Source organism: Pan troglodytes, chromosome 5 (genome assembly GCF_028858775.2).
Source record: "Pan troglodytes isolate AG18354 chromosome 5, NHGRI_mPanTro3-v2.0_pri, whole genome shotgun sequence".
Taxonomy (NCBI): Eukaryota; Metazoa; Chordata; class Mammalia; order Primates; family Hominidae; genus Pan; species Pan troglodytes.
The window spans coordinates 122,306,614-122,334,186 of record NC_072403.2 but is presented as its reverse complement, the minus strand read 5'-3'; the positions used below and the strand labels follow the sequence as shown (position 1 = coordinate 122,334,186).

The following is a 27,573-nucleotide window of genomic DNA, read 5'->3' as shown; positions in this document are numbered from 1 at the left end:
GCAGGCCAATGGAAAGGAAGACCAGGGGGAATGTCCTGAATCAAGTCACCAATGGGAATCAGTTTCGCTTTCCCTCTGTCTCTCAGGGCATGAGACCAGCCAGGCACTGGGAAACAAGGTTTGGTGCCAGAGATTTTGGTGGCTTCCAAGACTGCTTTTTCAGAGACAGGTACTTGAATTCTTGCTTTCAGCTGAGGGGTCGTTCCGTCCATGCTCTGGGAGTTTGGGGGTGTGTCTGAATAGGGTCAGGGGACAGTGATGGACAGGCCACTGTGCCAGGACACACCACATTGCTCGCTCACTCCTCCTCCCTGGCAGCTGGTTATTCTTAGCCACAGATTGCTTGCCCTTTCAACTTAGTTTATTAGAGCTGTTTTGAGAGAGTTGCTGGACATGGGAGGCTGATGTGAAACAGCGAAGTCAATAAGGTCATTGGTGGCTGCAGGACAGCTCTCCTCAAGCTGGCCCCCACCAGACTGCTCTGGCCTGGGCCCGTTCCCTTCTCTTCCCTCAGCCCTGGCAGGCCCACTCTCTCTCAGCTGACCAGCCCACTGTACAGCAATCAAATTAATGTATCAAATTAGCACAGAAATGCATAGACTGCTCGAGGAATAGGAATATCACACTAAACTTCATTGGAGGGCTTTAAAGTCTCATAGTGCGAGAATCTTCAGAACTGGAAGAGAAAGCAGAGGCCACTAACAACCAAGCCCACGTTTTTCCTGCCAACAGCCCTTGCTGAGGAAGCTGTCCAGCCTTCCAGAGGAAAGGTGAACCTCTGTGTGTGGGTGGCCATGGTTTGTACCATGTGGCCCAGTGCCCTGATTACTGTGCTTTGGACAGAGAAGGGCAACTATGCCAAGGGCACATTCAAAGGCTGGTTTAGCCCAGCAAGTTGGCCTGGTGCTAGAATTTTGTCCAACAGGGGATGCAATGACCAACTGGTACAACTGCATTTTCTCTCTCTCGAGTTTAAACCTGAGCCATACAGAAAGAGTCAGAGCAGGAACAGATGGGGAAAGCCAAAAACAGGGAAGCAAAGGCAGGCGGGGATGCTGACAGTGGAGCAAGGCTCCGTGGGTGAGGGGTGGGACATAGGGTGCCAGCCTCAGGACACCTGGCCCGGGCTCCGGGATGTCTGTCCCCTGCATTTCCATTCAGACTCTCCCAAGGAGCCCCCTTTATGAGACCGCCTCACTGGGTCTCTCCTATTTACCACCCAAAGGAGCAAGTAATCCATCTGTTCTGTGTTACAGATGAGGGAGTGGAGGCTAGGAGACCACAGACTGCTCCTCAGGTTACAGAACCTGTCCAGGACAGACAGGGGGCTGGTGACAGTGGCAGATGGCGGAGGAGACTGAGTTCAGCTGCTGAAACTTTCTGTAATGTCCTTATTATTAGAAACAACTTTGTAGACAGAGTTGAGTTTTGAGTTGCTCATGGGTCATGCCCCTCACCACTGCTCCTCAGGTAGTTCTGGGAGCAAAGACTACAGCTCTGTGGTTTTCTGTCAAGCTTCCCTAGGTTGTGCCCATAGGGAAAATGGTTTAGGAAAGGGGGATGAAGCTGGGCATGGTGGCTCACGCCTGTAATCCCAGCACTTTGGGAGGCTGGGGCCGGCGGATCACAAAGTCAGGAGTTCGAGACCAGCCTAGCCAACATGCTGAAACCCTGTCTCTACTAAAAATACAAAAATTAACCTGGCGTGGTGGTGGGCACCTGTAATCCCAGTTACTCAGGAGGCCAAGGCAGGAGAATTGCTTGAACCTGGGAGGCGGAGGTTACAGTGAGCCGAGATCTCGTCGCTGTACTCCAGGCTGGGCAACAGAGCAAGACCCCATTTCAGGGGGAAAAAAAAGGGAAGGGTGAAGAATGAGTAGAAAACTCCTCCAAATGCAGACCTACTTACTGGCTAGGTGTTCTAAAGGCAAATCCAAGCCAGTTTTGTGTTACTCTCTAAAAGCCCATGGAGATCTTCTTGCTTATACACCAATATTTAATGGAAAGTGAGCTTATGGGGTTATCCTCTTTATCTCACAAGAAACACCAATAGGCTAAGTCTTATTCTGAGTGGCTGAAGACCTAAGGAAAAAACTGTCAAGACCAAACTTTGTCTGGATGGGAAAATCCTTAAAACAAGGGGTATAGCTCCCATTTCCCTCCTCACAGGCTCATGGACACAGCACGGATTGCAGTTGTCGGGGCAGGTGTGGTGGGGCTCTCCACGGCTGTGTGCATCTCCAAACTGGTGCCCCGATGCTCCGTTACCATCATTTCAGACAAGTTTACTCCAGATACCACCAGTGATGTGGCAGCCGGAATGCTTATTCCTCACACTTATCCAGGTGAGAGACTTCAGCTCCTCTATCAGATACAATAGATATCAGATAGAATGATGTTAGTGGAATTCTATTGACAAAAGACGGCTGGCTATAGGTGTAAGTGTAATATGCAGGTTTTTTTCTTTTTCCTTTCCTCTTTTTTTCTTTTTTTGAGACAGGGTCTCACTCTGTCACCCAGGCTAAAGTGGAGTGGTGCAATCTTGGCTCACTGCAGCCTCAACCTCCCAAGTTCAAGTGATCCTCCCATCTCAGCCTTTCGTGTACCTGGGACTGCAGGTGCACACCATCATGCCTGGCTAGTTTTTGTATTTTTGTAGAGACAAGGTCTTGTCTTGTTGCCCAGGCTGGTCTTCAACTCCTGACCTCAAGCGATTCATCCCCCTTGGCCTCCCAAAGTGCTAGGATTACAGCCACCATGCTTGGCCATAATGTGTGGTTTTAACATCCTGTTGGTTCATCTCTTAGGACAGCCTCAGTTATGCTGCAGGACAGAAACAACATCCAAATCTTAGCAGCTTAAAAGGCAAAAGTTTGTTCTTGCTCACACTACATGTGGATTGAGCATCGGCAAGGGGCCAGCTTGTCATCAGGGACCTAAGCCGATGGAGCAGCTGTCATCCTGATTGTCATCAGCGCATGTGCCCAGGGGCGGAGGGGAGGGGACCTCTGAGGTTCTCGCCTCTGTGATTAAACACTCTGGACAGGAAGCGACTTTCAACGCTTCTGATGATGGCTCATTGGCAGAGCAGGCCACATGTCTCCACCCTCAGCAGGAGGCCAGAAAGTGTGATTCTATAGTTCCCGGAAGATGGATAGCCGAAGCATGCGATGAACAGTACTGACAACTACATGATTGGCGGCTCTGTCTTTCCACTGATAACAGTAATGACTATCAAGTCAGAAATTACTTGTAAGGGAACTAAAATTATCCTAACTTCTAAGCCTGTATAAGAACAATTATCAATATGTTTGTAATCAGTCAATCATAATTAGTTAATATGTATTAAGACCTGAAGATGCATGGATTTTTTTTTTTTTAAGACAGAGTCTTGCCCTGTCACCCAGGCTGGAGTGCAGTGGCACGATCCTGGCTCACTGACTCACTGTAACCTTCACCTCTGGGGTTCAAGAGATTCTCATGCCTCAGCCTCCTGAGTAGCTGGGACTACAGGCATGAGCCACCACGCCCGGCTAATTTTTGTATTTTTAGTAGAGACAAGGTTTTGCCATGTTGACCAGCCTGGTCTCAAACTCCTGGCCTCCCAATCCTCCCACTGGTGGGGCATGGTGGCTCACACCTGTAATCTGCTGGCATGCCCCACCAATGCATTGATTTTTGAACATGTCCATGCGTCCTTTCCTTTCTGTATTTTCCACTTGAAATGGGGGAGGAAGAAAATAGCATTAAATAGAAACCAAAATCACGCTGCGGTAATGAAATTTATACTCACTGTCCCCATTTCTTCATTTCCACTCTATTTTTCCTCTTTAATTTCATTTTTTATTTTTTATCAAAGTTATATATGCCCATAGTTTAAACCGTCCTCCCTTCTGAAGTCCTTTTCCCTCTTTCTGGAAAAGTTAATATGCTGGACCTCCCAGACTGGTCCTCCAATTCTTTTAGCTTTGTCCCCCTCTTATTTATCTCTCTCTATTTTACTTTCTGGGAGACTTACTCAGTTTTCCAAACTCTTTTTTGTTCTCTGAATTTTCGTTTGTTATAACATCTTATTTGTGTTAGAAGATTGCAATGTCCTCTCTTATCTTTATGAAGATACTAATAACAGTTTTTAAAAACTTTCTCCCTGAATAGTATCTGAGTATCTGTCATCTCCAAATTGTGGGAGGTTTTTGTTTTTGTTTTTTGATTTTCTCATTTTTCATGATAGAGGTTTTTCTTGACCGTGTGGTATTCTTTACCTGTCTGCTGATGTTTATGAGTGGACCCTGAACAGCAGATGGGAATTTCTGAGTGTTTGCACAGGGCTTGTTGCCAGTGAGCTCACTGGAGTAAGAGGGCAGGGCCATTTATTTGGGGACATCTGTGATGTCATTCAGTTTAAGTTTTTCTTCTTGGGCGGGTCCTGTTTCCCAGGGAAGAGGGTTCCATGTCCTGCCTGGGGAAGGTGAAGGCCCGGATGCCAGCTGGCATTTGAGAAGGTGACAGGGGAAGAGGCTGGGGTCCTAGCATCCAGTTTGCATGTATTTCCTTAACACTCATTTTTTCAGCACGGCATCCCTGCCTTTGCTGGTGCTTTGTGTTTTCCAGTCCAAAGACCCCTAAGAAAGAATAGACATATCTTTTATTAGGGTGGTAATAGCAGCGACCTTGGCATTGCAGGTCCAGGAGCTTGGCTGGTCAGCTCCTGGGAACTGCCTCCCAGGAAACAAACACAGGCACCTGGTGTATCCACCAGATGCCAGCTGATATAGTTTGGCTGTATCCCCACCCAAATCACATCTTGAATTGTAGTTCCCATAATCCCTACGTGTCGTGGGAGGAACCTGGTGGGAGGTAGTTGAATCGTGGAGACAATTACCCCATGCTGCTGTTCTCATGATAGTGAGTGATTTCTCAGGAGATCTGATGGTTTTATAAGGGGCTTTCCCCACTTTGCTCAGCTCAGCTCTCATTCTTCTCTTCCTGCCACCATGTGAAGAAGGACTTGTTTGCTTCCCTTTCCACCATGATTGTAAGTTTCCTGAGGTCTCCCAGTCATGCTGAACCGTGAGTCAATTAAACTTCTTTCCTTTATAAATTACCCTGTCTCGGGTATGTCTTTATTAGCAGTGTGAGAACAGACTAATACACCAGCTTACACTAAGTGCTTTTCTTGTGACGAGAGTTCTTGGGACCATTTTCCAGGCTCTCCCTTGCCTGTACCAGGCCTGAGTGAGTGTTCAGAAGGCTGCCAGCTAGTCATGGAATCATCCCTCAAAGACAGTCGCTCATCTGAGGGCTCATAGGGCCATCGAGGCCAGAACTGTCTCTTTGGCCAGGTGGCTGGTTCTCCTGGACCAGGGTTTTTCTCTCTGTGATGCTGCTAGATAAAGACTTTGGTCTTCTCTTTGGGTTTCTTTCCTAGACACTATTCAGATGAGCCTCAGTCATAACTATCTCCTGTGCTCATAAATGTCAATACCATATGGAGACCATGCCTGTCCCATAGGTTTGTTGTGGGGATTAAATGAGTTGATATATGTAAAGCATTTAGAACAGTACCTGGCACATAGTAAGTGCTATATCAGCATTTGCTATTGTTCTCACCATTCCAGCTATAGTTCTGTTTTACCAGGACTTGAACATGAATTAGGTCACCAGGCTTCCTAGACCCACTGCTGGATGGGAATTGTCTGTTCTTTGGGATGACTTCTGCAGCATGTGAATCTCAGCCACTATTTTGTTTTTAAGGTTTGGGGTGAGAACAGGGAGTTGCATTTTAATACAACCTCACACAGTGGCATAGATTGTTGGGTAAAATCTATTTGAGGCCGAATTTAGTTCTCTCTGCAGCTTATTATTTATTTATTCCTTATTTCTAAAGCAGCATCCCCACTGTGAAATTTTGGAATATAGTGTTAATTTCACATGGGCACATGTTTAAAGATGGCAGTACAGATTCGCTACTAAAGAAATATTTATTGGCTCTATAACAAGCGAATTGTCTGAAAATCCCGCTACTGACATGACTTCAGTGACCTGGGGGCTTCGCCTGGGAAGCAGGATGTCTCCAAAGGCCTTTCTATCTGTTCCTTGAATTTCAGGGACACCTCTCCAAGTGGAACCAACTTAGCATCCTCTCTGCCTCAGTTCCCTCATCTCCTCTGTGGCTTCCCTCATAGCAGCCCCTGAGGCTTATTGTTCCCTGGTCCCTGGCCTAACCCTAGCCACTCTGTCATGATCCTTCTACAGGAATCAGATGGCCACATACTTCAACCACAGCTGGATTTGTCTGTGATTTTGGGTCATTCCTGCCGTCTCTGTGCCTACACTGGACACTATTATTTTGAGGCTCAAACGCTGCCTCTTGTTTCCTCCCCAACAGGCCTGGCACTCTTCCAAAAGTTGTGTCTGGGTCCAACCCCATGTGCTCTGGCAGAGGTGCCTGGGGGATGGTATGGTCCCTGCATGCCCCTGCTGGCTTCAGGAGTGCTACTCTGGCTGGCACCTGATTCCATGGTGTGGAGGGTAATGGCAGCCCCTGCTGGGAAGTCTGGCCTGCAGGGGGCTCGCCTCCAGCATGCAAGCCTTGTTTCCTTGTACCAGGAGGCAAGCCCCTGGAACTCCCCATCGAGGTGCAGTCTGTTCTCTGTCCCGGTTGGCCTGGGCCCCACAGACCTGCCCATGTCATCCACTATGTTTTCAGCCCCCAAGAAAGAGGCCCTCTGTCCTTGGTCCTATTGTCTCAACTGTGTGGCCAGCTGGATCCCACAGCCATGAACTAAGCTCTGCTCAGGTTGGTTATAGACCTGCCAAGGACCTCTGGAATATACCTAGTACCAAAAACCACCTTCCAACTAGCTCGCATGCCAGGTTTTGCCCTTATTGGCCTGTTTTCCCTCCATTGATTAATCATAAGAGCAGATTTGGACAGCATGTGTCAACATGCAAATCTCTTGTTGCTGACAGATCCTCTGCCACAATGTGGCACTTGATATTAATGTTCCTCCCTGCCTCCTTATTTTATTTTTGCCTCCTTATTTTTTTTTCCAAGTTTCTAGGAAGGAGCTTATTTGAAGCACTGTCATTATCATCATTTTCCTTTCTGTTCCACTTTGCTTTTCTCCATGATTACAGATACACCCATTCACACGCAGAAGCAGTGGTTCAGAGAAACCTTTAATCACCTCTTTGCAATTGCCAATTCTGCAGAAGCTGGAGATGCTGGTGTTCATTTGGTATCAGGGTAAGTGAAGAAATTTGAAGTTATTTTAGAGCGTAGCATGATCTTAACAGGCATTAGAGTTCAACATAAAATATTTACTGAGTAGCTGTTGTGAGCAGAGTGCTGACTTAGATGCAGGAGGATTCGGAAAGAGCATTATAGGCTTTACCCCAAAGAACTGAAGAAAGACAAGTTATGGTATTAGACTTTTTAACAATAAACAACAATCAGAGTTTCTCATCACAAATACGATTGATTTTGGGTTTCCTCAGAGACCATGCAGTGATTTGCAAATTTGGTTAAAAAAACACGCAGGAGGTAAATGCTGGATTTGGGTGATGTGGGGATGGTACAGCCAATGGAAAGCAAACAGGTATGATGTTGGGATGCCTGCAGAGACCTAAGGGAGAGGGACTTCTTATTTATTCGATGTCCTTGGAGAATGAGATATTCCAAAGAAGGAAATTTTGTAGGTCACTAAACTTGCCTTTTGAAGTGCCATTTGGAAAAAAAATATTTCTGAAACTGTTAGCACACTTCTATTTCATTTTTAATGTATGATTTCAGTAGGCATGCATAATTAAATGAAAATTTGAGAATAAATGCTATTTGACATTTCTATTAGTAAGACGAGCACTAAAAACATGACATCTTTTAATATCTTCTTAAACTGAGATCACTTAATATTCTATCACTTTCAATTTACTTCTCAGTGTCATCATATGATGTAACATACATGTCATTGGTGCATATTACACTTGTAACATACATGTGTTATCCTGTGTGATAACACAGTCTTTCTGCGGCCTTCTGAAAAAATGTGTCTTATCTCCTCTTTTGATGTCAGGCTGCCCACTGGGGTTTTTTGCTAGTCTAGTGTACACACTTGCATTGGGTGAATTTCTACCCTTTTTCTCTTCTTGTTTTTCCTCACCATCACAAACACCAAGATGATGCTGATGTCAGTAATTTCCCAAAGCCCCTCCCCAAAGTAGCAGTTTTGCTTTCCTATAAATCTATGGATTGATTCTTCTGTATAACTAAATCTGGAGCCAGTTGATGAGCCAAGTAGAAAAAACATTTTCTTTGATTTATGGTCACACTCTTTGTCCAAATCCAACATGAGTCCATCTAATTCACAAATTTTGGCTCTAAGTAATTTTTGGAAACAGCCGTGTCCAGAATTAAAATCCCCTGTGCATCTTTGGCGTAAGTATATAGCCTTACTCATCTATTTATTCCTTCAAAACAACATATTCAGCATTCTTCAGTATCAGGTTCTTTCTTAGATATTAGGGATATAGCAGTGAGCAATTTAGTAATACCACTTGGCATATGCTTAACAAATATGTGTTGAGGTAATTTTTAAGGAAGACACAGTCCTGCCCTTATGTAGCTTACGGTCTCTAGGGAATGCAGTAAATCAAATGAGTTACCAAATTCACTGGGACATGAGTTACCAAAAGGAAGAGGCTAGGGTGCTATGGAAGCATATGTCTGGAGAAGAAACTTGCTCTGGGAAGTGATGAGAAGCCATCCAGATCAAGGTGTTTCATCCGAGACCATCAGGAAGAGTGTAAGTTAGTCTGGTGATGTTGTAGAGGTGAAGTGGGGGCGAGGCAGGGTGGGAGACGAAAGAGACAGCATTCCAGGTGGAGGAAACAGCATACACCTAGACCTGAGTCTAGGGCGACTGTGGTGTGTGGGAGGGACTGAAGGAAGTCCAGAGAAATGGGAAGCCATTGAGGGAGTTTACACAGTGAAGTGACTGGTGATAATTGCATTTCAAAAATATGTTTTCTATAGTGTGGAGAATAGATTTGTGGGAAGAGTTGATGATGACATAGATTGGGCGTGGATCGTAGAAACAGAGAGTAGATGGACTTGAGAAATGCCTAAGAGGAGATTTGATAGGACTTGTCAGTTGATGGTGTATGAGAGGTGAGTAGGGAGAGAGAATCAAGGATGATTCTTGGGTTTCTGGCATTAGCACCTGCATGGATGGGTACCATTTTCTGAGTTAGGTAGGACTGGGAAAAGAGTGGATGTGTGTGTGTGCATGCATGAGTGGATGTGTGTGTGTGCATGCATGCGTGCATGTGTGTGTAAATGCATGAGACTTCTAAGTGGACTTATCTAGTGGGGAGTAGGTAACATGGGTCCGGATCTGTTTTTTGGAGCTCAAGAGAGAGAATGGACTGGAGATATAACCTTCTAAGTGCTCAGGACTGGAAATGTAGCCTTCTAAGTGTCTGGCCTGTAGGTCATGGTGAAGATATGGAAGAGGGCAAGGTAGCCCAGCGCAAGAGTGGGCCAGCACAGAGCCCTGCAGTAAAGGACATTTGTGCCTTCATGGGGACTGCTCTGAATCAATTACCTAGAGATACATATTCCGATGGGGGAATTATTAGCAACTATGCTTAGCACTCAGATTATTTTCCTTGCTATTTTTGAGCAATGATGATTTATCACTTTTTTTTTTTTTTTTGAGGCAGGGTCTCACTCGTCTAGGCTGGAGCGCAATGGTCCAATTCAGTTCACTGCAGCCTCGACCTCCCTGGGCTCAGTTGATCCTCCCACTTCAGCCTCCCCAATAGCTGGGACTACAGGCTTGTGCCTCCACACCCAGCTAATTTTTGTATTTTTTTGTAGAGATAGGGTTTCACCTTGTTGCCCAGGCTGGTCTCGAACTTCCCCTCGGCCTCCTAAAGTGCTGGGATCATAGATAGGTGTGAGCCACCATGCCTGGCATTATAACATTTATTCATTTACTGATGAAAACAACCCAATATTTACAAATCTAAACATTTGCATAGCAGCTATTAGTAGTACTATTACAGCCTTCTTGTTAACAACCAAATCTAGGCAGGAGCTTTTTAGAAAAGGAGTATTAAATTCCATCTTTAAAAAGCATGTTACTTTTAAGATGTTTTATTTGCCCAGTCACCAACATCTGCTATTTAGCTACTGAGTTATCTGAACCTAAGAGGATAGTAAAATAGATCATTTTCTCTTTGTGTTTATAGAAACTAAATTTTTAAAATGTTCTAGGCCAGGTGTAGTGGCTCATGCCTGTAATCCCAGCACTTTGGGAGGCCAAGGTGGGTGGATCACTTGAGTCCAGGAGTTTGAGACCAGCCTGGGCAACATAGTAAGATGCTGGCTCTACAAATAATTTTAAAAATTAGTCAGGTGTGGTAGCAAGCACCTGTGGTCCCAGCTACCCGGGAGGCTGAGGTGGGAGGATTGCCTGAGCCCCAGAAGTTGAGGCTGCAGTGAGCCATGATTGTGCCACTGCACTCCCACCTGGGTGATGGAGTGAGACTCTGTCTCAAAAATAAAATAAAATAAATGCTCTAGAGAATGTCATGTGAAGTTTACTAGAAATATGTTATTTCACAAATTTCAGGAAAAAATGTTCACTTAATACGTTTGAGTTGGCAGATATTTCAGAGCACTCCGACTGAAGAAGTGCCATTCTGGGCTGACGTGGTTCTGGGATTTCGAAAGATGACTGAGGCTGAGCTGAAGAAATTCCCCCAGTATGTGTTTGGTCAGGCTTTTACAACCCTGAAATGCGAATGCCCTGCCTACCTCCCGTGGTTGGAGAAAAGGTCAGTTGAAATGCTCCCTGATATTTCCTTATCTGTCATAGCCATAAATCACTTCGTAGCTATTCATAAAATACATACTGAAAAGTCTCTGGCATCCCTCAGAGCTCTTTCGCGTTGCCTTGCCACTCACAAATGGCTAGGGCTTTGTAAAACAATCTGAAGACAGTGTTTATGTCACAAGGACTAAGTCACACCATGCTTCTAGTAATTTGTCTTCTATTTTTGGTGTGCACTTCGATGCCTGACTTATTCCCTACCCTTCTTGCCCCAGGTAAAACCCTCTTATTGAAACAGTATCTTAGTTTTCCTCATCTGTAAAATGGAACAGTTTGGAGAATATATTTCCAGCTACAGAATGATATGATTTACTCTAATTCTTTGGACGAGAGAATCTTTGCTTATTATAAATTATTTTTGAATTTTTTCTCATTTTTGGTAAAGCAAAAAAGTTTCATTATTTCCTTTTGTCTTAAATAAGAACTCTGAAACTAAGGACCTATCCAAATTATGTCACTGCTTCCTCATTAAGTTCAGCCCGTGATACCTTGAACTTGCACTTCGGCTTACTTTTCAGGACTTTCAGGAAACTAGTACTTAGCTTCCAGTTAGGAAACACATCAAGAGTATCTTCATTTGAGATACATCAGTAAATCTGTCTTTAGTTTAGTCTGGACTTGCAGGCATGTTGAGAGTTGTGAAATATTGATCCTTTCAATTCCCATATGTGTATATTTTGGTAAATAGGAACGATGTGAATTATTGTGTAAATGTTGGGAAAGTGACTTGAAGTAGGCCGGGGCAACAGTGATCTGGTACCAGATGTAGGTTATAGGATAATTGATTCATATAATTCATTAATTACACAACTTTTGTTGAACGCTTATATATATCTAGCATTATGCTAGAAGCTGGTAAAAAAGAAGGATAAAATATGATATCTTTTTAAAATAATTTCATGGTCTATTGTGGATGACTGTGTGTGTATGTGTTTGCATATTAATTAACAATGACGGTAACACACATGGTAAAATAAAGTACAGACTTACGCAGGTTAGAATGGGAGCAGAAAGGAGGAAGCCTAGATCTGCTAGGCACATGTCAGTGGCATCGTGATCTAGTTTTGTAGCTTTTCAAGTGCTCTTCTCACTTTTACCTCTTAGCAATTTATATGGGACATTTTGCTTCTGTAAGTTCTAGTTTCATAAAACCCATGCCTTTTCTGGCCTTGTTCACCGGCCCATAAACCACTGTTCATATGCCAAGTTTGGACTTGTCTACATCAGCTGATAGACGTATATTTTGAGCTATCACATGATGGAGTTGCCCACCAGCCAACAAGCAAATTTTAGCAGCATCACCATCTTTCCTGAGTGGCAATAGTGTGTAGTGTTGAATTTTCCCCCTTCTAAAAATGACTAGAAATACAAAATTAGAAGCATTGATGCTAGTGATAAGGAATTGAGGCATCATATAACTTATCTTAATAAAATCCAGAATAAAATAAAATAAAATAAACAAAAAAAGTTAAAACATGGAAAAAGGCAATAAAATAAAATAAAATTTAGGTAAGTGGAAATTATTAGGCATGGCAAAAAATGGCAGAGTTTCCTTTCAATACAATGCATAACGTTTTTAGATTATGACTCAAAAAGAGCTCAAAATGGAAGAACATGTACAAAATATTGTGATAAAAGGTGAGGTGTCATTAAGGAGTTTAACTTCTTTTGGTATTATTAGTGGTTTGGGCTGAAGTTTCATTATTGCCACCAAGTCCATTGTGTGGCTTTCTCATCTTGGATTTTTGTCTTAATGATCAGTAAGCTTTCTAGAAAACCTGGCTGGAGCCCTGTGGTCTCCAGCAGATCACGAAGAGGCAGATGAGTGAGAACCTAAGAGTGTTGTTCTCCCTCAGAGACATGGTCAAGGGCTGATTAAGGGCTTTCCTGCGTGGGGATGGCCAGGGGTATGTGTTAGGGATGGTAATGGACACAGAGCTAAGGGAGGTAGAGAAACTCTAATAAACTCTTCATACAGATTCCTAACATTTTGCTTCATTATTTTCGCTTTCTTTTTACTCCTTATACATATTTTCTTTCAGAACCATTTGAAAGTAAGTTGCAGTTTTCCTCTTGTGGCTCAGGCTGAAGTGCAGTGGCGTGATCTCAGCTCACTGCAACCTCCCGGGTTCAAGTGATTCTTCTGTTTCAGCCTCTCAAGTAGCTGGGATTACAGGTGCCTGCCACCACACCCAGCTAATTTTTGTATTTTTAGTAGAGACAGGGTTTCACCATGATGGCCAGGCTGGTCTCGAACTCCTGACCTCAGGTGATCCACCCGTCTCTGCCTCCCAAAGTGCTGGGATTACAGACATGAGCCACCGTGCCTGGACCCATGTTTAAATATTTAAATACTTGCTCTCAGAACAAGGGTATCCTCTTACATAAACACAGTAGTATAATAAAATCAATATCATTATATTGATACAACACTATAATCTATGGACCTTATTCATATTCTGCCAATTGTCCATATAATGTCCACATGTAAATATAAATACACACAACACATAATTTTTTTCCAGTCCATGATCCAATTACAGTCACACATTGTCTTCAGTTGTCATGTCTCTTTAGTCTCCAGTCTGTCTTTGTCTTTTATTACATTTACAAGCTTGAATAGTACAGACCAGTTGTTTCGTATAATAGAAAGTCCCTCAGTTGGGGTTTGTGTGATGTTTCCTTGGGATCGGATTGAGGTCCTGCATGTTGGGATTGAGAATGCATAGAAGTAATGTTGAATCCTTATTGCATCATAGCAGGAGGAAGATGATATCAGTTTATCCCCTTATTGGGGCTGTTAACTTTCATCACCTAGAATGCCAGTTATCTCTACTGTGAGGTTACTACTTTTTCTCTTTGTAATTACTAAATATTTTGTTGTGATATACCTGAAACTATGTAAATATCCTATTCCCATGAAACGAGTTCCTATGAAAGTACTACTTTCACCTACGAGTTTTAGCATCCATTGATGATTTTTGCCTGAACTATTTATTACTGTGATGTTTTCCAAGTGATCATTTTATAACTCCATCTATATAGTTTGCTTTCTACTGTAAAGAAGTTTTCCTTTTCCTATATGTATTTATATCAGGATGAACTCATTGATACCTATTTTATTCAATGAATTATAATTTATCCCCCCCATCATTTTGATGTTCAAATTGTCCAAGATTAGCTGAGTAGGAGCCCCTTCAAACTGCTCTTGTGTCTTTTTGATATGTTCACTTGATTTGCTTTTTTTTTTAAAGCACTTTTTTACTTTGGGGCACAACAAAATTCCACACACCCCAAATTTGGAGAAGAAAAACATTTTCTTTTCATGAATATTTTCCACCATCTTTCCCTTAACACAAACCTGCTGCAATGCCACAATTTAAATTTATGAATTCAGTGCAGAAAGAAATTGTCTTTTCTCTTTTCCTCTGTGCCCTGAAATTTTCACTCTGTTGCAGTGTAAATCCTGATTTGAGGTGTAGCTAAAGAACACACCTCTACCACAACCACCTGGAAGTCCAAGGTGACATTTAGAATTTCTAGATTCCTAAGAGTCCTGCATCTTCACATGGCAGCAAGGGGGCCCAGGAGCATGCCGGGAAGCACCCTCGCTCTATCCATATCTTCCCTGAAGACAGTTGTCCTTGGCCACTCCTTGGGCTCCGGGGTGCACACAGTGGCACAGTCTGCCCCTGGGAGGAAGACAGTGCAGGTCCTGGAAGAGGACAGGGAATATGGGGATCCTGGGTCCCCAGAAGACGGGCTGGAAGTGAAGGGAGAGGGCTCTGGCTGGGCACATGCCCGAGCCCCACACACTGCCTCAAGAAGAAAGCATGGCTGGAGAAGGGCCAGACAGGGGTCCTCTGGGTGCCCAGCTGAAAGAAGATGCGGCTCAGATGAGCCAGAGTAAGTTTTGAGTCCTAGTGATAGCCTTGAGCTTATGGGTAATCAGGGAAGGCGGTGTGAAGCGTTTCTTCACAAACTTTCTCCGGCCCAAGCTTTCATTGAAGCATTGGCTCTAAAGTCTAGAAGTGAAATGCAAATGCTTAACTCCTCCTGGGAGAGAGGGCTCATTGCTTTCATTTTGCTTTAAGGGGCAAATTGTTGATAAGGCCCTGGGGAGATGAGGAGAGTTCTGATGGGGCAGGGAGGGGGCATGAAGGCCCAGGGCACCTGAAGAGGTGTCACTGTTGGAAGGAGCAGAGGCAGGGACGCCAGCCTCCCCCCAGCACACAGTCACCTCCTCTGAGGAGTCCTCATAAGTCTCCCAGTTGGCCTGGTGCCGCCCTGCCTCGTGGGCAGCGTCCTCCTCTGCGGGGGCTGGAGGTCCCCACGCGCGACCGTGAGTGGGCGCCAGTCCCCGCCCCGGCCCGCTCCTGCGCACCCTCCCAGCTCCCACTACTCCGAGAGAGTGTGTTTTAGCTCCGGGCAGCCCCCGTCATTTCCACACCGAATCAAATATTATCTGAACAATGTCTTCTTCCTGCTTCCAAAGCATCACCTTCTAGAAGACAGGCCCCGCAGTTCCATCATCTCTGTATTTTCAGACCTGACCCCTGACTGCGGGAGGAAGGCCTGGGTCAACCCTGCCACCCCGTCCTGGGCTGCGGGCCTGCGGTCAGCATTTCCCGCCACTTAAAATGACCCCCAGCCAGGGGGCTTGGGGCTGCGAGGACCGCAACGCCATCGGCCGGAGACCGGCGGAGGGGGCGGTGCCTGGGAATACGCCGCCTCCCGGCTGTGGGTCGGTTATGGGCAGCGGGGAGGAGAGGACCGAGGGCTGCCCTTTTACCCGAGTCCTGGGGAGACCTTCTTCAGTCCGTTTGTTTGATACGCGTGCCCGCCAGGAAGGCGGCTGAGATGTGAGTGCCTCAGACAGAAGGCACAGGGTGTGCTGCGGGGGAGGACTTCAGCGCCTCTGCTTCTCACCCCCTTGTGCCCGTGAGACCTGGCTCCCTCCTGACCCCGGTGTGGGGCCTCCACAGACAGCGCCCGGTGGCCCCTGGCCATGCAGATTAGCTCCCTGCAGCCCGAAGCCTGCGTCCGACCAGGCTGGTGGAGGAACAAGGCCACGTGTCCCCTTTCCTCCCGCAGGAGGCTTTGCAGCACGGGACTCCTCTCAGCCCAAGTCGGGCCTTTCAGGGCGAGCATTTCAGGCGGGGTGGGCGGGAGGGCCGCGTCCCGGTGAGGGGGCGACACCTGGGGCTCCCTCTGGGCTGCCACCCACTGACCTCCCGCCAGGCGACCCACATGGGACGCCACACAATCTCTGTTTGCTCCTCACACTCAGGGTCTATTTTGTTGCCACCTACGCCTCTTCCACACAATGTGAGTGTTCAGCCTTCAGTGTTCTCACTCAAAAAGAAGCATTTGCTCAGCAAGCCACACAGCGATGGCTTCAGCCTAAGCACGATTCTTCTGAAATAATACAAACTTCCACAAAAAAATTTTGTACTACAAATTAGATCTTTATTATTTTTCAAAAGATAGAAGAGATCATCTTGTTCTCAAACAAAAAGTAAAACAATAATGCCCAATAATATACAGAAGAAACACAAACAAAAACCCCACAGAGTTTGAATCACCCACGCAGGTCATATTTCGTATCATATTCTGCCAGTGGAGTTAAATTCTGCTGCTTTATTACTGGCTCCTTCCAGGAAATGAGTCAGCGAGGCATTAAGTCTTCCTCCAGGCAGCCCACCTAAATCAATCCTCCCAGAGGGACCAGGATTGTCCTGCCTTTGACAACATTCAGAAAACTGGGTGGCCCATTTCTGTGCTGGGCCCTGTAACATGGACACGTTGATCTCTTTCCAAGAGGCCATGCCTTATCCTGTGTCCCCAAGGAGGCCCCATGCTGACCGCAGCACTGGCCACACTGAGCTACTTGCCCTGTACTTTCCTCACCCCTCCTCTGATTAGGCATCTCTGTAACTTTCTCTGGGGGAGTCCTCTAGTGCCCATCTTTTTCTTCTCCTGTATCTTGTGTTCTCCTGCTCGGCCTGACTCACAGCAATGCCTGCGAAAGAAACTGGCTTCCTCGGCACCATCATTAGCCCCATTAGCCAGCCATGTCTGCCCTGGAGCTCACCAGGAGCTTGTCTTTTCCCCTGTCCCCGCTGCCAGCCACGGGCTGTCCGCATCACGGCCCCCACCTCCCTGTTTAGTGCTACCTGAGATTCCTTTCTCGCCATGGCTTCAGCTTCAGTGGAGTATGGGAATTGCCTCTGATTCCAAGAGCAGAGAGGGGATGAGGGACTCTTTGCTCCTGGGAGGCCAAGTGTGTGTGTGTGTGTGTGTGTGTGTGTGTGTGTGTGTACGCATTTAAGATTTGCTTAGTGGACCCTTATTTTCCTCAGGGGCACAGCCAACTCAATTTACCTCCTTGCTGAAACTCCCAGTGAGGTGAAGGAAAGGCGCTGAGGATGACCATCCTCCTTGTTTGTGGGTCAGGTTGATGCAGTCCAGCAGAGGGCTAACTTAAGCTTGGGGAAATGGACACTCTTATGTTTTAGGGTGATGACCAGAGGATGCTGGGGCTATTTCATGAGCCCTGCTTCTTGAGTGCCCCTAACCCTATTTCCTCATGGGAGGTTGGGACAATGGTATTCTCTCTCTCCAGGATGAGGTCTTGCTCAGTTGCAAGAAGCCCCAAGAGGAGAGTCGTCATGCTTCTTGTACCTCCAACCATGTCACCCCAAACTTCCAGAATAACTACCTCATATGGTCATAAAAGCAGCCTGGTAGGCACTTGGTCACCTAATTTAACATCTGACTTCTGGGTACAGTTTCCTCCTATGTATTGGTGCCATATTATGCATTGCCCATGGGATACATAATAATGACTGGGCATCAGTATGTGGTTGCATTACAACAACATAAAGGTGACCAGTCTCCAGGCACATTTAGTGAGTTTTCCTCTGGGATCCAAGGCCTGGGAGCAATCCAGCACAGGAAGCCTGACAAGGCCCAGCCACTAGCATAGCTTAAGAAGTCACCAGGCACAGGTTGGACTTTTATCAGTAGCTTGACCAGCAGGGAACCCTTGAAATGGAAAAGAAAAGACATTTGCACTTATTGAATTCTTGCATAATCATCATAAAAACCCTATAAGCTAGGCATTCTTATCCCTAGGAAACAATTTCAGTGAGTTTTAAAAAATCTGCTGATATCCCAAGGCTGGCAGATTCTCTTATTCCCCCAAATTATGAAAATAATTCTGAGTTTTAATTAATTAGGATATCTAGAGCACAGAACATAATGTTCAAATATTAACACATGGAATCTACAATGTAAGAATTTAAAAAACCCACGAAATCAAAATAATATTCAAATAATGGTCAGTTAAAACTTTTCAAAATTGAAATATCATCCTTAATGAAACATAAGTGATATACAGGTATGGAGGATAAGAATACACATAGATAATGCACTGGGTCTTGTATTTTACAGTAGCATGAAAAACCCCTAAGCACTTTTTTAAAAATAAAAGGTCTTTATTGAGCAGCTATAGTGTGTTAGACACAGTGTTATGCTTTTTCCAGATGTTGTCTCATTTCATTTTCACAACGAGCCTAGGGAGTCAGTATTATTACCCCCATATTATGGATACAAGATTAAAGCTTAGAGAAGTGGAATAACTTGGCCGAGGTCATATGAATGGTAAAGGGTAGAGGCCTCCTAAGCTCTTTTTAAAGTTCTTTTCTTCATGTTCACTTTTTGGAAGATTATAAACACACAGAAACGTGCTGCTCAGTATTACTACAAAACTCCAATTTTCTTTCTATGCCAATGTTAAGGGGAAAAACAACCTTTACAGAGTTATTTTACCTTTAAAAACATTTATCTATTATTACATGTTTAAGAACATAATTTAAGCTTCTAAATTGGTTATTCTTACTGAGAAAGCCAAAAACAATCTGTCCCCATAAAATTTGCTATATTTAGTACTTTTTATCTATGAACAGTTTTACTTATAAAACAAACAAACAAACAAACAAAACAGTAGCTCCAGCTTCATTCTCTCTCTTTTAACTACTTTTAATTACACCAAAAAGTAATCCATTGGCTTTATTGGTTCTCTGTGGCCCCAAAGTGTAGATGCTTGCCAGATTCTTTTCTTTGGTTTCCTTGTCTCAGGTAAACAATATACTCCCTTCCTTGGATTTTTAGAATAAAAAGCAACCAAATTTAGGTTCTGTTGTTTGAAGCATTGATGCTGGCAATGCAGCTTGCATTTAATAGGAAGTGCAATGCAGGTTCATGTGATCTCAGAGCAAGCATAGCCTCTGAGTTCTTCTTGCCTCCTAAGGGTGCTGGGCACAATACAAGCCCTCAACAAATACTTGTTGAATAATCAATGAGTCTAATCCAGAGGTTTCAAACTGTTCTTGAAACTGCTCAGTGGACATACTTCAGAGGTCTCTGCAGAGGGAGGGAGTGTGACGAGACTGAGCAGATGGAGCTCTGCCCAGCAGCTTGACCTTCAGTCAGATGCAGAGAACTGCAAAGATGCTGAGATGACAGCCTGTGGCTTGTACTTGATGGAATAGGAAGCTGAGCTATTGGGGTCAGAGTCTAAGATGCCATTGAGTAGCAATCTCGGTCTCTTCCATGCTCATCAACGTGAGGCATTCTCTCTCTTTCTCTCTTTCTTTCTTTTTTGAGATGGTGTCTTGCTCTGTCTCCTAGGCTTGAGTGCAGTGGCGGGATCTCGGCTTGAACCTCCACCTCCTGGGTTCAAGGGATCTTCCCATCTCAGCCTCCTGAGTAGCTGGAATTATAGGCATGCACCACCATGAACATGAGACATTTTCTAGAAATGCAATCCAGCATCAGAAGGCCAGTTTTCTGCTGATTTTAACACAAGTTTCAGTTAAACTTTCCAACCAGGAAGTGGGGTGGAAAGTTAGAATCACTTCAAAGAGTCCCTCCTTGCTAAGTTAAAATTAGTTGTCAAACCCATGCCATCATTGACCACCATTGCAGAAGTTTCTGTCTTTTTTTATTATTTTCCTTCACATTAAACCTGTTTATCTGGCCTTGAAAGTAGATAGCGCTCAGAACTGCTGTAATGATCACTTCTGCTCTCTTAGGGGCATGCAGGATACAAGCATTCTGCCTCCATTTTCAAGGTCAGCCCTTCCCAGTTTCTCCCTGAAACGGCTTGGATTGTGGCAGTCAGAGGGAGAAGATGCCAAAGTTCTGCCACCCTGTATTTCTCTCCAGACAAAAAGAATGAATAGGATGTGTAAGATCGGCAGGGTGAGTTGGCAGGCAAGCAGGAGACCCAGGAGAGCCGATGGTGTAGCTCTCGTCCAAAGGCCAGCAGGCTTGAGACTCAGGAAGAGCCAATGTTTTTGTTAAATCCAAAAAGAGGAAAAAGCCAATGTCACAGTTGGAAGGCAGTCCAGCAGAAGGAATTCTTTCTTCCTTGGAAAAGAGTCAACTTTTTTGTTTTATTCAGGCTTTCAACTGATAGGATGAGGCCTACCCCCATTAAAGAAGGCAATTAGCTTTACTCTGCCCACTGATTTAAATGTTTTTCTCATCCAAAAACACTTTCTGCAGAAATACACAGAGTATGTTTGGCCAAATATCTGAGCATCCCATAGCCCAATCAAGTTGACACATAAATTAACCATCACAGGTCCAAACCAGGATTTCATATTGTCTTTAGTATTGGCTAACACTTACTTCCAGTCCACTTAGTGTGGGGCACTTAGCTGGGTCATAGGGATGGTAAGAAGCATAAGATACAATCTCTCCCCTTGAGGAATTTGTGATTTATTGATATCGGTCCTCTAAAATGTATTGTGATTGACGACTGTTCGAAGTTGTGGCCATTATTTTATTGGAACCTCACAACCATCCTGTGAGACAGGCAAGGGAGGTATCCTCCCCATGATGCAGAGGAGGAAACTGAGATTTGAAGTGAGGTGAGTTGGCCAAGAGCTCAAAGCTAATGTGAGGCAGACCTGGGACATAAATCCAGGCTTTCTGATTTCACACCACTTCTCCTGTAGAACTTAGTCCATTCTGCCAAGCATTTACACTTCTGTCTGCCAGTTCCTCTGTCAGCCCTTGAGGAAGGGCACTGTCACTCACACGCTTCTGGTCCCTCTTAGCCGCGCCCTGCATGCAAGCATTCGGCCTGCGTCTATTGAACAGAGCTGCTGATAGTCTCTTTCTCTATTCTACAAGTGACCTGTGAATAAGATTACAGGTCCTGGGGGTTATTGTTTATTGGGTAGACTTTCCATTTTGCGAGATTAAAAAAGTTCTGGAGGCCAGGCGCGGTGGCTCATGCCTATAATTCCAGCACTATGGGAGGCAGAGGCAGGTGGATCGACTGAGCTCATGAGCTGCAGACCAGCCTCGGCAACATGGCAAAACCCTGTCTCTATCAAAAATCCAAAAATTTAGCCGGGCATGGTGGCACACACCTGTGGTCTCAGCTACTCAGGAGGCTGAGGTGGGAGGATCACTTAAGCCCAGGAAGTCAAGGCTGCAGTGAGCTGAGATCACGCCACTGCACTCCAGCCTGGGTGACAGAGTGAGACCCCATCTCAGAAAAAAAAAAAAAAAATTCTGAAGATGGATAGTGCATATGGATGGTGATGACGGTTGCACAACAAGGTAAATGTGCTTAATACTACTGAACTTTACACTTAAAAATCGTCAAAATGATAAATTTTATGTTATGTGTATTTTACCTTGATTTAAATAAAGACTACAGGTACTGGATAAACCATTTCTTTTCACTATTGATATAGTTGGTCCAAAAAATATAATAATTACCAACCACAGCTGCCATTTAGCTCATCAGCTACAAATATTTTGTGTTCTTCTCGTGCTAACATAGTTGTAGACATAAAGCTGGTGGGGATATGACCCCTGTACCTTTTAGTTAGGGAGACCAGGCTAATACAAAGGATCATGCAAGAGTTAACAATATGAGATAAAATGTTTAAGGTAGTAAATTTAGGTGTTAAATAAGTGGTATAAATAAGAAATGCTTGGACATTTAAAATACCAAATCAACTTGGCATTTATTCAGCATCTAGAATAATATAGGAATTTTACAAAATTTTAAAAGGGCAAAGCATATAATTTCCTTTGTTTTGAATTTTCAAGTGGTTTCCATTTAGATTCAACTTTAGAAATCCCCAGTTCCTAGGATGTGAAGCAGTTGATGGCTAGAATTTGGCCTGATTGGGTCCTGGAAGCTCCTGAGGTGTTTGTTCATCAGATCATCACCTAATTTTTGTTCCTGGGTTCCTTTTCTTTACTTCCTGGAAGTAGTTGATCAGGACGCTAACAAATATTCACTTCATGGCCTCTCTTCTGTAGGATAAAGGGAAGTGGAGGCTGGACACTCACTCGGCGAATAGAAGACCTGTGGGAACTTCATCCGTCCTTTGACATCGTGGTCAACTGTTCAGGCCTTGGAAGCAGACAGCTTGCAGGAGACTCAAAGATTTTCCCTGTAAGGGGCCAAGTCCTCCAAGTTCAGGCTCCCTGGGTGGAGCATTTTATCCGAGATGGCAGTGGGCTGACATATATTTATCCTGGTACATCCCATGTAACCCTAGGTGGAACTAGGCAAAAAGGGGACTGGAATCTGTCCCCGGATGCAGAAAATAGCAGAGAGATTCTTTCCCGATGCTGTGCTCTGGAGCCCTCCCTCCACAGAGCCTGCAACATCAGGGAGAAGGTGGGCTTGAGGCCCTACAGGCCAGGCGTGCGACTGCAGACAGAGCTCCTTGCGCGAGATGGACAGAGGCTGCCTGTAGTCCACCACTACGGCCATGGGAGTGGGGGCATCTCAGTGCACTGGGGCACTGCTCTGGAGGCCGCCAGGCTGGTGAGCGAGTATGTCCATGCCCTCAGGACCCCCATTCCCAAGTCAAACCTGTAGATGACATAAAATGACAGCAAATAGACTGAGAGACTGTTGATCAAAGCACAGAACAGGTTCAAATAACTTTTCCACTGCATGAAAGTTTAATTAGACATTTCTTTGTTTTCAACATTAGAAGTGGTGTAACATGTAAGCTGAGCACAGTGGCATGCCTATAGTCCCAGCTACTTGAGAGGCTGAGGCAGGAGGATCGCTTGAGCCCAGAAGTTTGAGTGCAATCTGGGTAACATTTTTTAGAGGCACCAGTTCCCACCTCTAAAAAAACCACCAACAACAAAAGAAATGATGCAACATGTAGGCTTACTTAGGAAGTCTAGCATTAATGGCATAGGGCATAAAGCTCTATTTTTTGTTAAAAATACTTCTTATAGAGTAAAATTTCTTTAGAACTGATGTCCAAGGACCTATGCAGATTTATATGAATGTTGGAAGCTATAGAGATTTTGATATCATTTGGCTTATAAATCCACAGGAGGAGATAATGTATGGAAAACATTTAAATCACTGTCAATTGCAGAGCTGCCTGCGATCTTCTTAGGTTATAGCCAAGTCAGCAACATAATTCCTCTAAATAAAATTACATTGTGCTCACACAATGCTGGATTATTATGTTTAATTGAAGACAAAGCATGCTTGCTCCTAGTACTAGCAGCAACCTTTTCCTCCCCTCAGCTGGTAATGATGGTAGGAGACAGAGATGAAGCTGCCTATGTATGTCATATCAATTCAATAGCTGCCTGGGGTCAAACACCTAGGGGTTGTACATTCCATTACTGTAAATGATTGAGAGCTGGTTTGTGGTATGGTTGGCTTTGCCTAAGCATTTTTGAAGATGAACAGCATGTGCAGCCAAAGAACTAATTTGCTAATTAAGGTGGAACAATCATTCTGAATGAAATATAATCAGAGTACTCCACAGTTTGTTAAGAAGTACTGGGGAGGAGGGGAATGTGTCTCACAATAAAATGAGTTGGAATTGTTGAGTTAAATGAATTTAACCTGTTTTTTGACTCAGGCCTACTCAGAGACTCTAATGTGTGCACGTGTATTGTGAATCCTCTAGAGAGCTTGGGTGGACGGAAAATGAAGTGCTGGTATTGAGGTAAAGAGGCTTGAGGAGGCTGGGCACGGTGGCTCACGCCTGCAATCCCAGTACTTTGGGAGGCTGAGGTAGGTGGATCACTTGAATTCAGGAGTTCAAGACAAGCCTGGCCAACATGGTGAAAGCTCGTCTCTATAAAAATACAAAAATTAGCTGGGCATGATGGTGGGTGCCTGTAATCCCAGCTACTCAGGAAGCTACTTGAACCCAGGAGACGGAGGTTGCAGTAAGCTGAGATCGCACTATTACACTCCAGCCTGGGTGACAGAGCAAGACTCCGTCTCAAAAAAAAAAAAAAAAAAAGGCTTGAGGAGAAATGGATTTAATTTTAATATTTGGGGAAGGCGACTTCTGTTAAATGATACAGTAAGTTATATTTTGGACATCCTGAGTGAGATACAGGGTTGCCAATGAAAGTGTGGGAAAGAGAAAGCTCTCAGCACATTTACAGCTTTACTGTTGGGTTCATTCAGAACTTGCATATGATTTTGTTTGCAGAGAACATTCTGCGGGTAGACAGTGAGAGAAGCCCACCAGTGTTTTATGCAGTCATAATCATTCCTTGCAGTATTAACATTCTCAAGTAAAATCAAGTGTGGGCTCTTTTCTATAGATTTCCACCAGGGGGTGGTGTTGTATCAGATTCAGATACATTGGTACATTCAAAAATTTAGAAATGACTAGAAATAAAAGATGGATACCAGGTATATAGAGTGTGCGTGCTTCTTTTGCGGTTTTGGAGTTTATATACTCCAAGTGCAACTCTTCTGAATTCTGTTTTAAGTATTTGAGAAATGTATAAGTTTAGACAGACTGGAAACACATATGCATCATACATAATCTGTGAGAAATAAAAGGTTATGATAAAACAGCATTTTTTAAAGGAGGAAATAATTTTTTAATAGTTAAAAATAAAAATGAAGGCCACTGTTCAGAATAGGTAGAATTTCAGTCATTTTGAAGCAGCTTTAAGTGTACTCCTTTGTTCACTATGCCTGTGGTTCAGATCCTGTGGCATTTTTATTGTGTGTTGTGGGCTCACCTTCTATGACCTTTGCCTATTTGTTACTCTAGTTCAGCTTCACTCTGCGTTTTATATTTCTAAAGTGCAATGCTACAAGAGTGCAAGACTGGAGGCTTCTTGAGAAAGTGGTCGTGGCTGCATGCCCTGATTTCATTTTCACTAATTGCTAAATATTGTTCCCAGTGTCTCCGAAACATTATTCATTTTGGTCAGTAGCTGCCAACCTGGGCTGCAACTTAGAATCACCTGGGAAGTTTTTAAACAATGTTGATGCCCAGGCCTGCTTTATGAAATTAGAATCTTTGGTGGGTGGGGCGGAGCTGCTGCATCAGTGTTTACTTAAAGCTGACCACAAAGTTCTGAGAGCCAGGGCTGAGAACCACTGAGCACTACTTCCCTCCCCTCCTTCTAGGCCCCCACTGCTAGCGTCACCATTATCCTTCCCTTCCTTCCTCGCCATCTTGGGGCATCGAGCTCAGAGGGATGTGCTCACTTAGGCAAGTGTGTCCTTAGGCACTTCTGGGCAAGGTGGCCTAGAGGAATTAGCTGTCCCAAAATAGCTCTCTAGAAATACTGGAATCACCTTGCTGGCTATCAGTCAGCTGCTCCAAGACAGCTATCTCTCTTTATCTGAAAGACAACAGACTGAATGTACAAATGGACAATGGCTAGACCACATATAAAAATAGAACTCTGGCCCACAAGCTGCAGCAACCTGCCCAGGAAACCAATTCCCTTATCTACAATAAACAACATAGGAAGCCAGCCTGCTACACGAGTATATCAGACTTGCAGGAAGCCATATTGCTATCTCTAGAAATAATCCAGAAAGATAAACAATAACTTCTGTAACAATTCGCACAAAATGGCCAGGACTTGATTAATAATTGACAGCATCCCTAATTTTTGCCCCCACCTCTAACTTAGAACAAATCAGAGAAAACAAATATGCTTGCCCCCACTTCTAACTTAGGACCAACCATATAGGATGCTTTGCTTCTAGTTAACTTGCCTACAGTGTCCCCATGCCTATCAGGACATATGCGAAGTCTTCTCTTTTTTCTGTTGTGAAGCTTTCTCACCCCTCTGCCTACCTTTGAATCTCTGCCAAATGTAAGTGTGATGGGCTGACTCCCTTGCTATAGTAAAATCTACAGAAATAGCCTTTGCATTTCTCATTTGACTGGTATATTAGTCAGGGTTCTCCAGATAAACAGAACCAGTAGGACATATGTAGACATATAGAAAGAAATTTCTTATGAGGGTTGGCTCACACAATTATGGAGGCTGAGAAATCCCATGATCTGCTGTCTGTAAGCTGGAGGCCCAGGAGAGCTGATGTAGTTCTAGTCCAAGCCTGAATGCCTGAAACCCAGAGGAGCCAGTGGAGTAAGTCTGAAGGCCACAGTGCTGAAATCCAGGGACAGGAGAAGACAGATGTCCTAGCTCAAGCAGAGAGCAAATTTGTCCTTCCTCACCTTTTTCTTCTATTCAGGCCTTCAACAGATTGGATGATGTCCACTCACATTGGTGAAGATAATCTTCTTTACTTAGCTTACTGATTCAAATGCTTCTCTCTCCCAAAGATATCCTCATATATACACCCAGAAATAATGTGTTGCCAGCTAGCTGGGCACCCTTAGCTCAGTCCATTTGACACATAAAATTAACCATCACAGCTGATCTTCATTTACTTCAAAGATTTCAATGTTTATATAAGTAGAGGTCTTCCTGGGTAATCGATGCTACTGCCTGAGAATAGACTGCTTTATTTTTTCTTTCTTGTTTTCTGTTTCAGAACATCTTTTATTTTTTTCTGAACATGAAGAACCACTGATTTCCTTCTTAAATCTCTGCTTTCAAGTGTCTGGCCTTTGTGGCTGAGTGTCTGCCTGCTGTGTCTGTGACCCAGAGGAACGAGGCTGCTTTGAGCCCTGTCATTGCCAGCGTGTTCTTCTTCAGCAGGCAAAGGTTATGCACAAACTTTTAGGATTTTTTTTTTAACTTTTGGGATTTTATTTGCTTAGGAAGAAAAAAAAAAGTTAAACAGAAAGGCCATAGCCCAGTTGGACACAGTTGTATAGAAGAAAGGCTATTTTTAAAAATGACATATATTCTTCCTTTTATTGAATAACGCATTCAAATCAACTGATATTTGAACCGGTTTTTCCTCAATCAATTAAAAGCTTTTAGAAAAAAGGAAGAAAAGGATGGTGGAACATGTGTCCGCTGGGAGTTGTAGTTCTTAGAAACCTGTTCCAGGACTTTCGTAACTTGTCAAATATTTGAAATAAATGTAGCATTTTTTAAATTTCTCTCGTTTTTCTTCTTAAGGGTGTGAATGATGGAGACACATTTGAAACCTGCTTCCTCAGGATATCATTCACTCAAGAAAAGCCAATTGAGATATTTAAGTGCTCCCTTTCTTCTTGAAAAATCTCAGCAGTTTGCCACCAGGCCTGGGGGTTTTATTATTCTAAGTGACTTTGCTGCCAATAAATCACAGCCCTAAGTAGCCAAAGGGAATGCGTTAGCCAGATCTCTTATAAATATAACCAATGCTTCTTCAATTATTAGCAGAACAATTGACTTCCATCTACTCAAGGCACCTGTCAACCTGGCC

General features: G+C 44.1%; 1 protein-coding gene across 8 annotated transcripts; it reads left to right on the top strand.

The window, feature by feature from the left end:
* On the top strand, positions 1-27,258 carry DDO (D-aspartate oxidase). Of its 8 annotated transcripts, XM_054686893.1 has the most exons (6): positions 4-169; positions 2,170-2,345; positions 7,141-7,249; positions 10,666-10,842; positions 22,254-22,389; positions 26,749-27,258. In XM_054686893.1, the coding sequence occupies exons 1-6, from the start codon at positions 9-11 to the stop codon at positions 26,785-26,787; spliced, it is 798 nt and encodes a 265-aa protein (XP_054542868.1). In that variant the 5' UTR covers positions 4-8; the 3' UTR covers positions 26,788-27,258. The 8 variants fall into 8 exon arrangements, with proteins under 8 accessions (XP_054542871.1, XP_054542868.1, XP_003311478.2 ...); XM_054686896.1 differs by lacking the exon at positions 10,666-10,842 and having other exon boundaries at positions 1-169; XM_003311429.5 differs by lacking the exon at positions 26,749-27,258 and having other exon boundaries at positions 7-169; positions 22,254-23,813.
* The last annotated feature ends 315 nt before the right edge of the window (positions 27,259-27,573 follow it).

Excerpts from the sequence above, each read along its gene's own strand:
- DDO (XM_003311429.5), top strand. The coding sequence starts at position 9 with ATGGAAAGGAAGACCAGGGGGAATGTCCTGAATCAAGTCACCAATGGG. Across the intron at positions 170-2,169 it reads GACTGCTTTTTCAGAGACAG|GCTCATGGACACAGCACGGA; the intron begins GTACTTGAATTC and ends CCCTCCTCACAG. Across the intron at positions 7,250-10,665 it reads GGTGTTCATTTGGTATCAGG|TTGGCAGATATTTCAGAGCA; the intron begins GTAAGTGAAGAA and ends AATACGTTTGAG.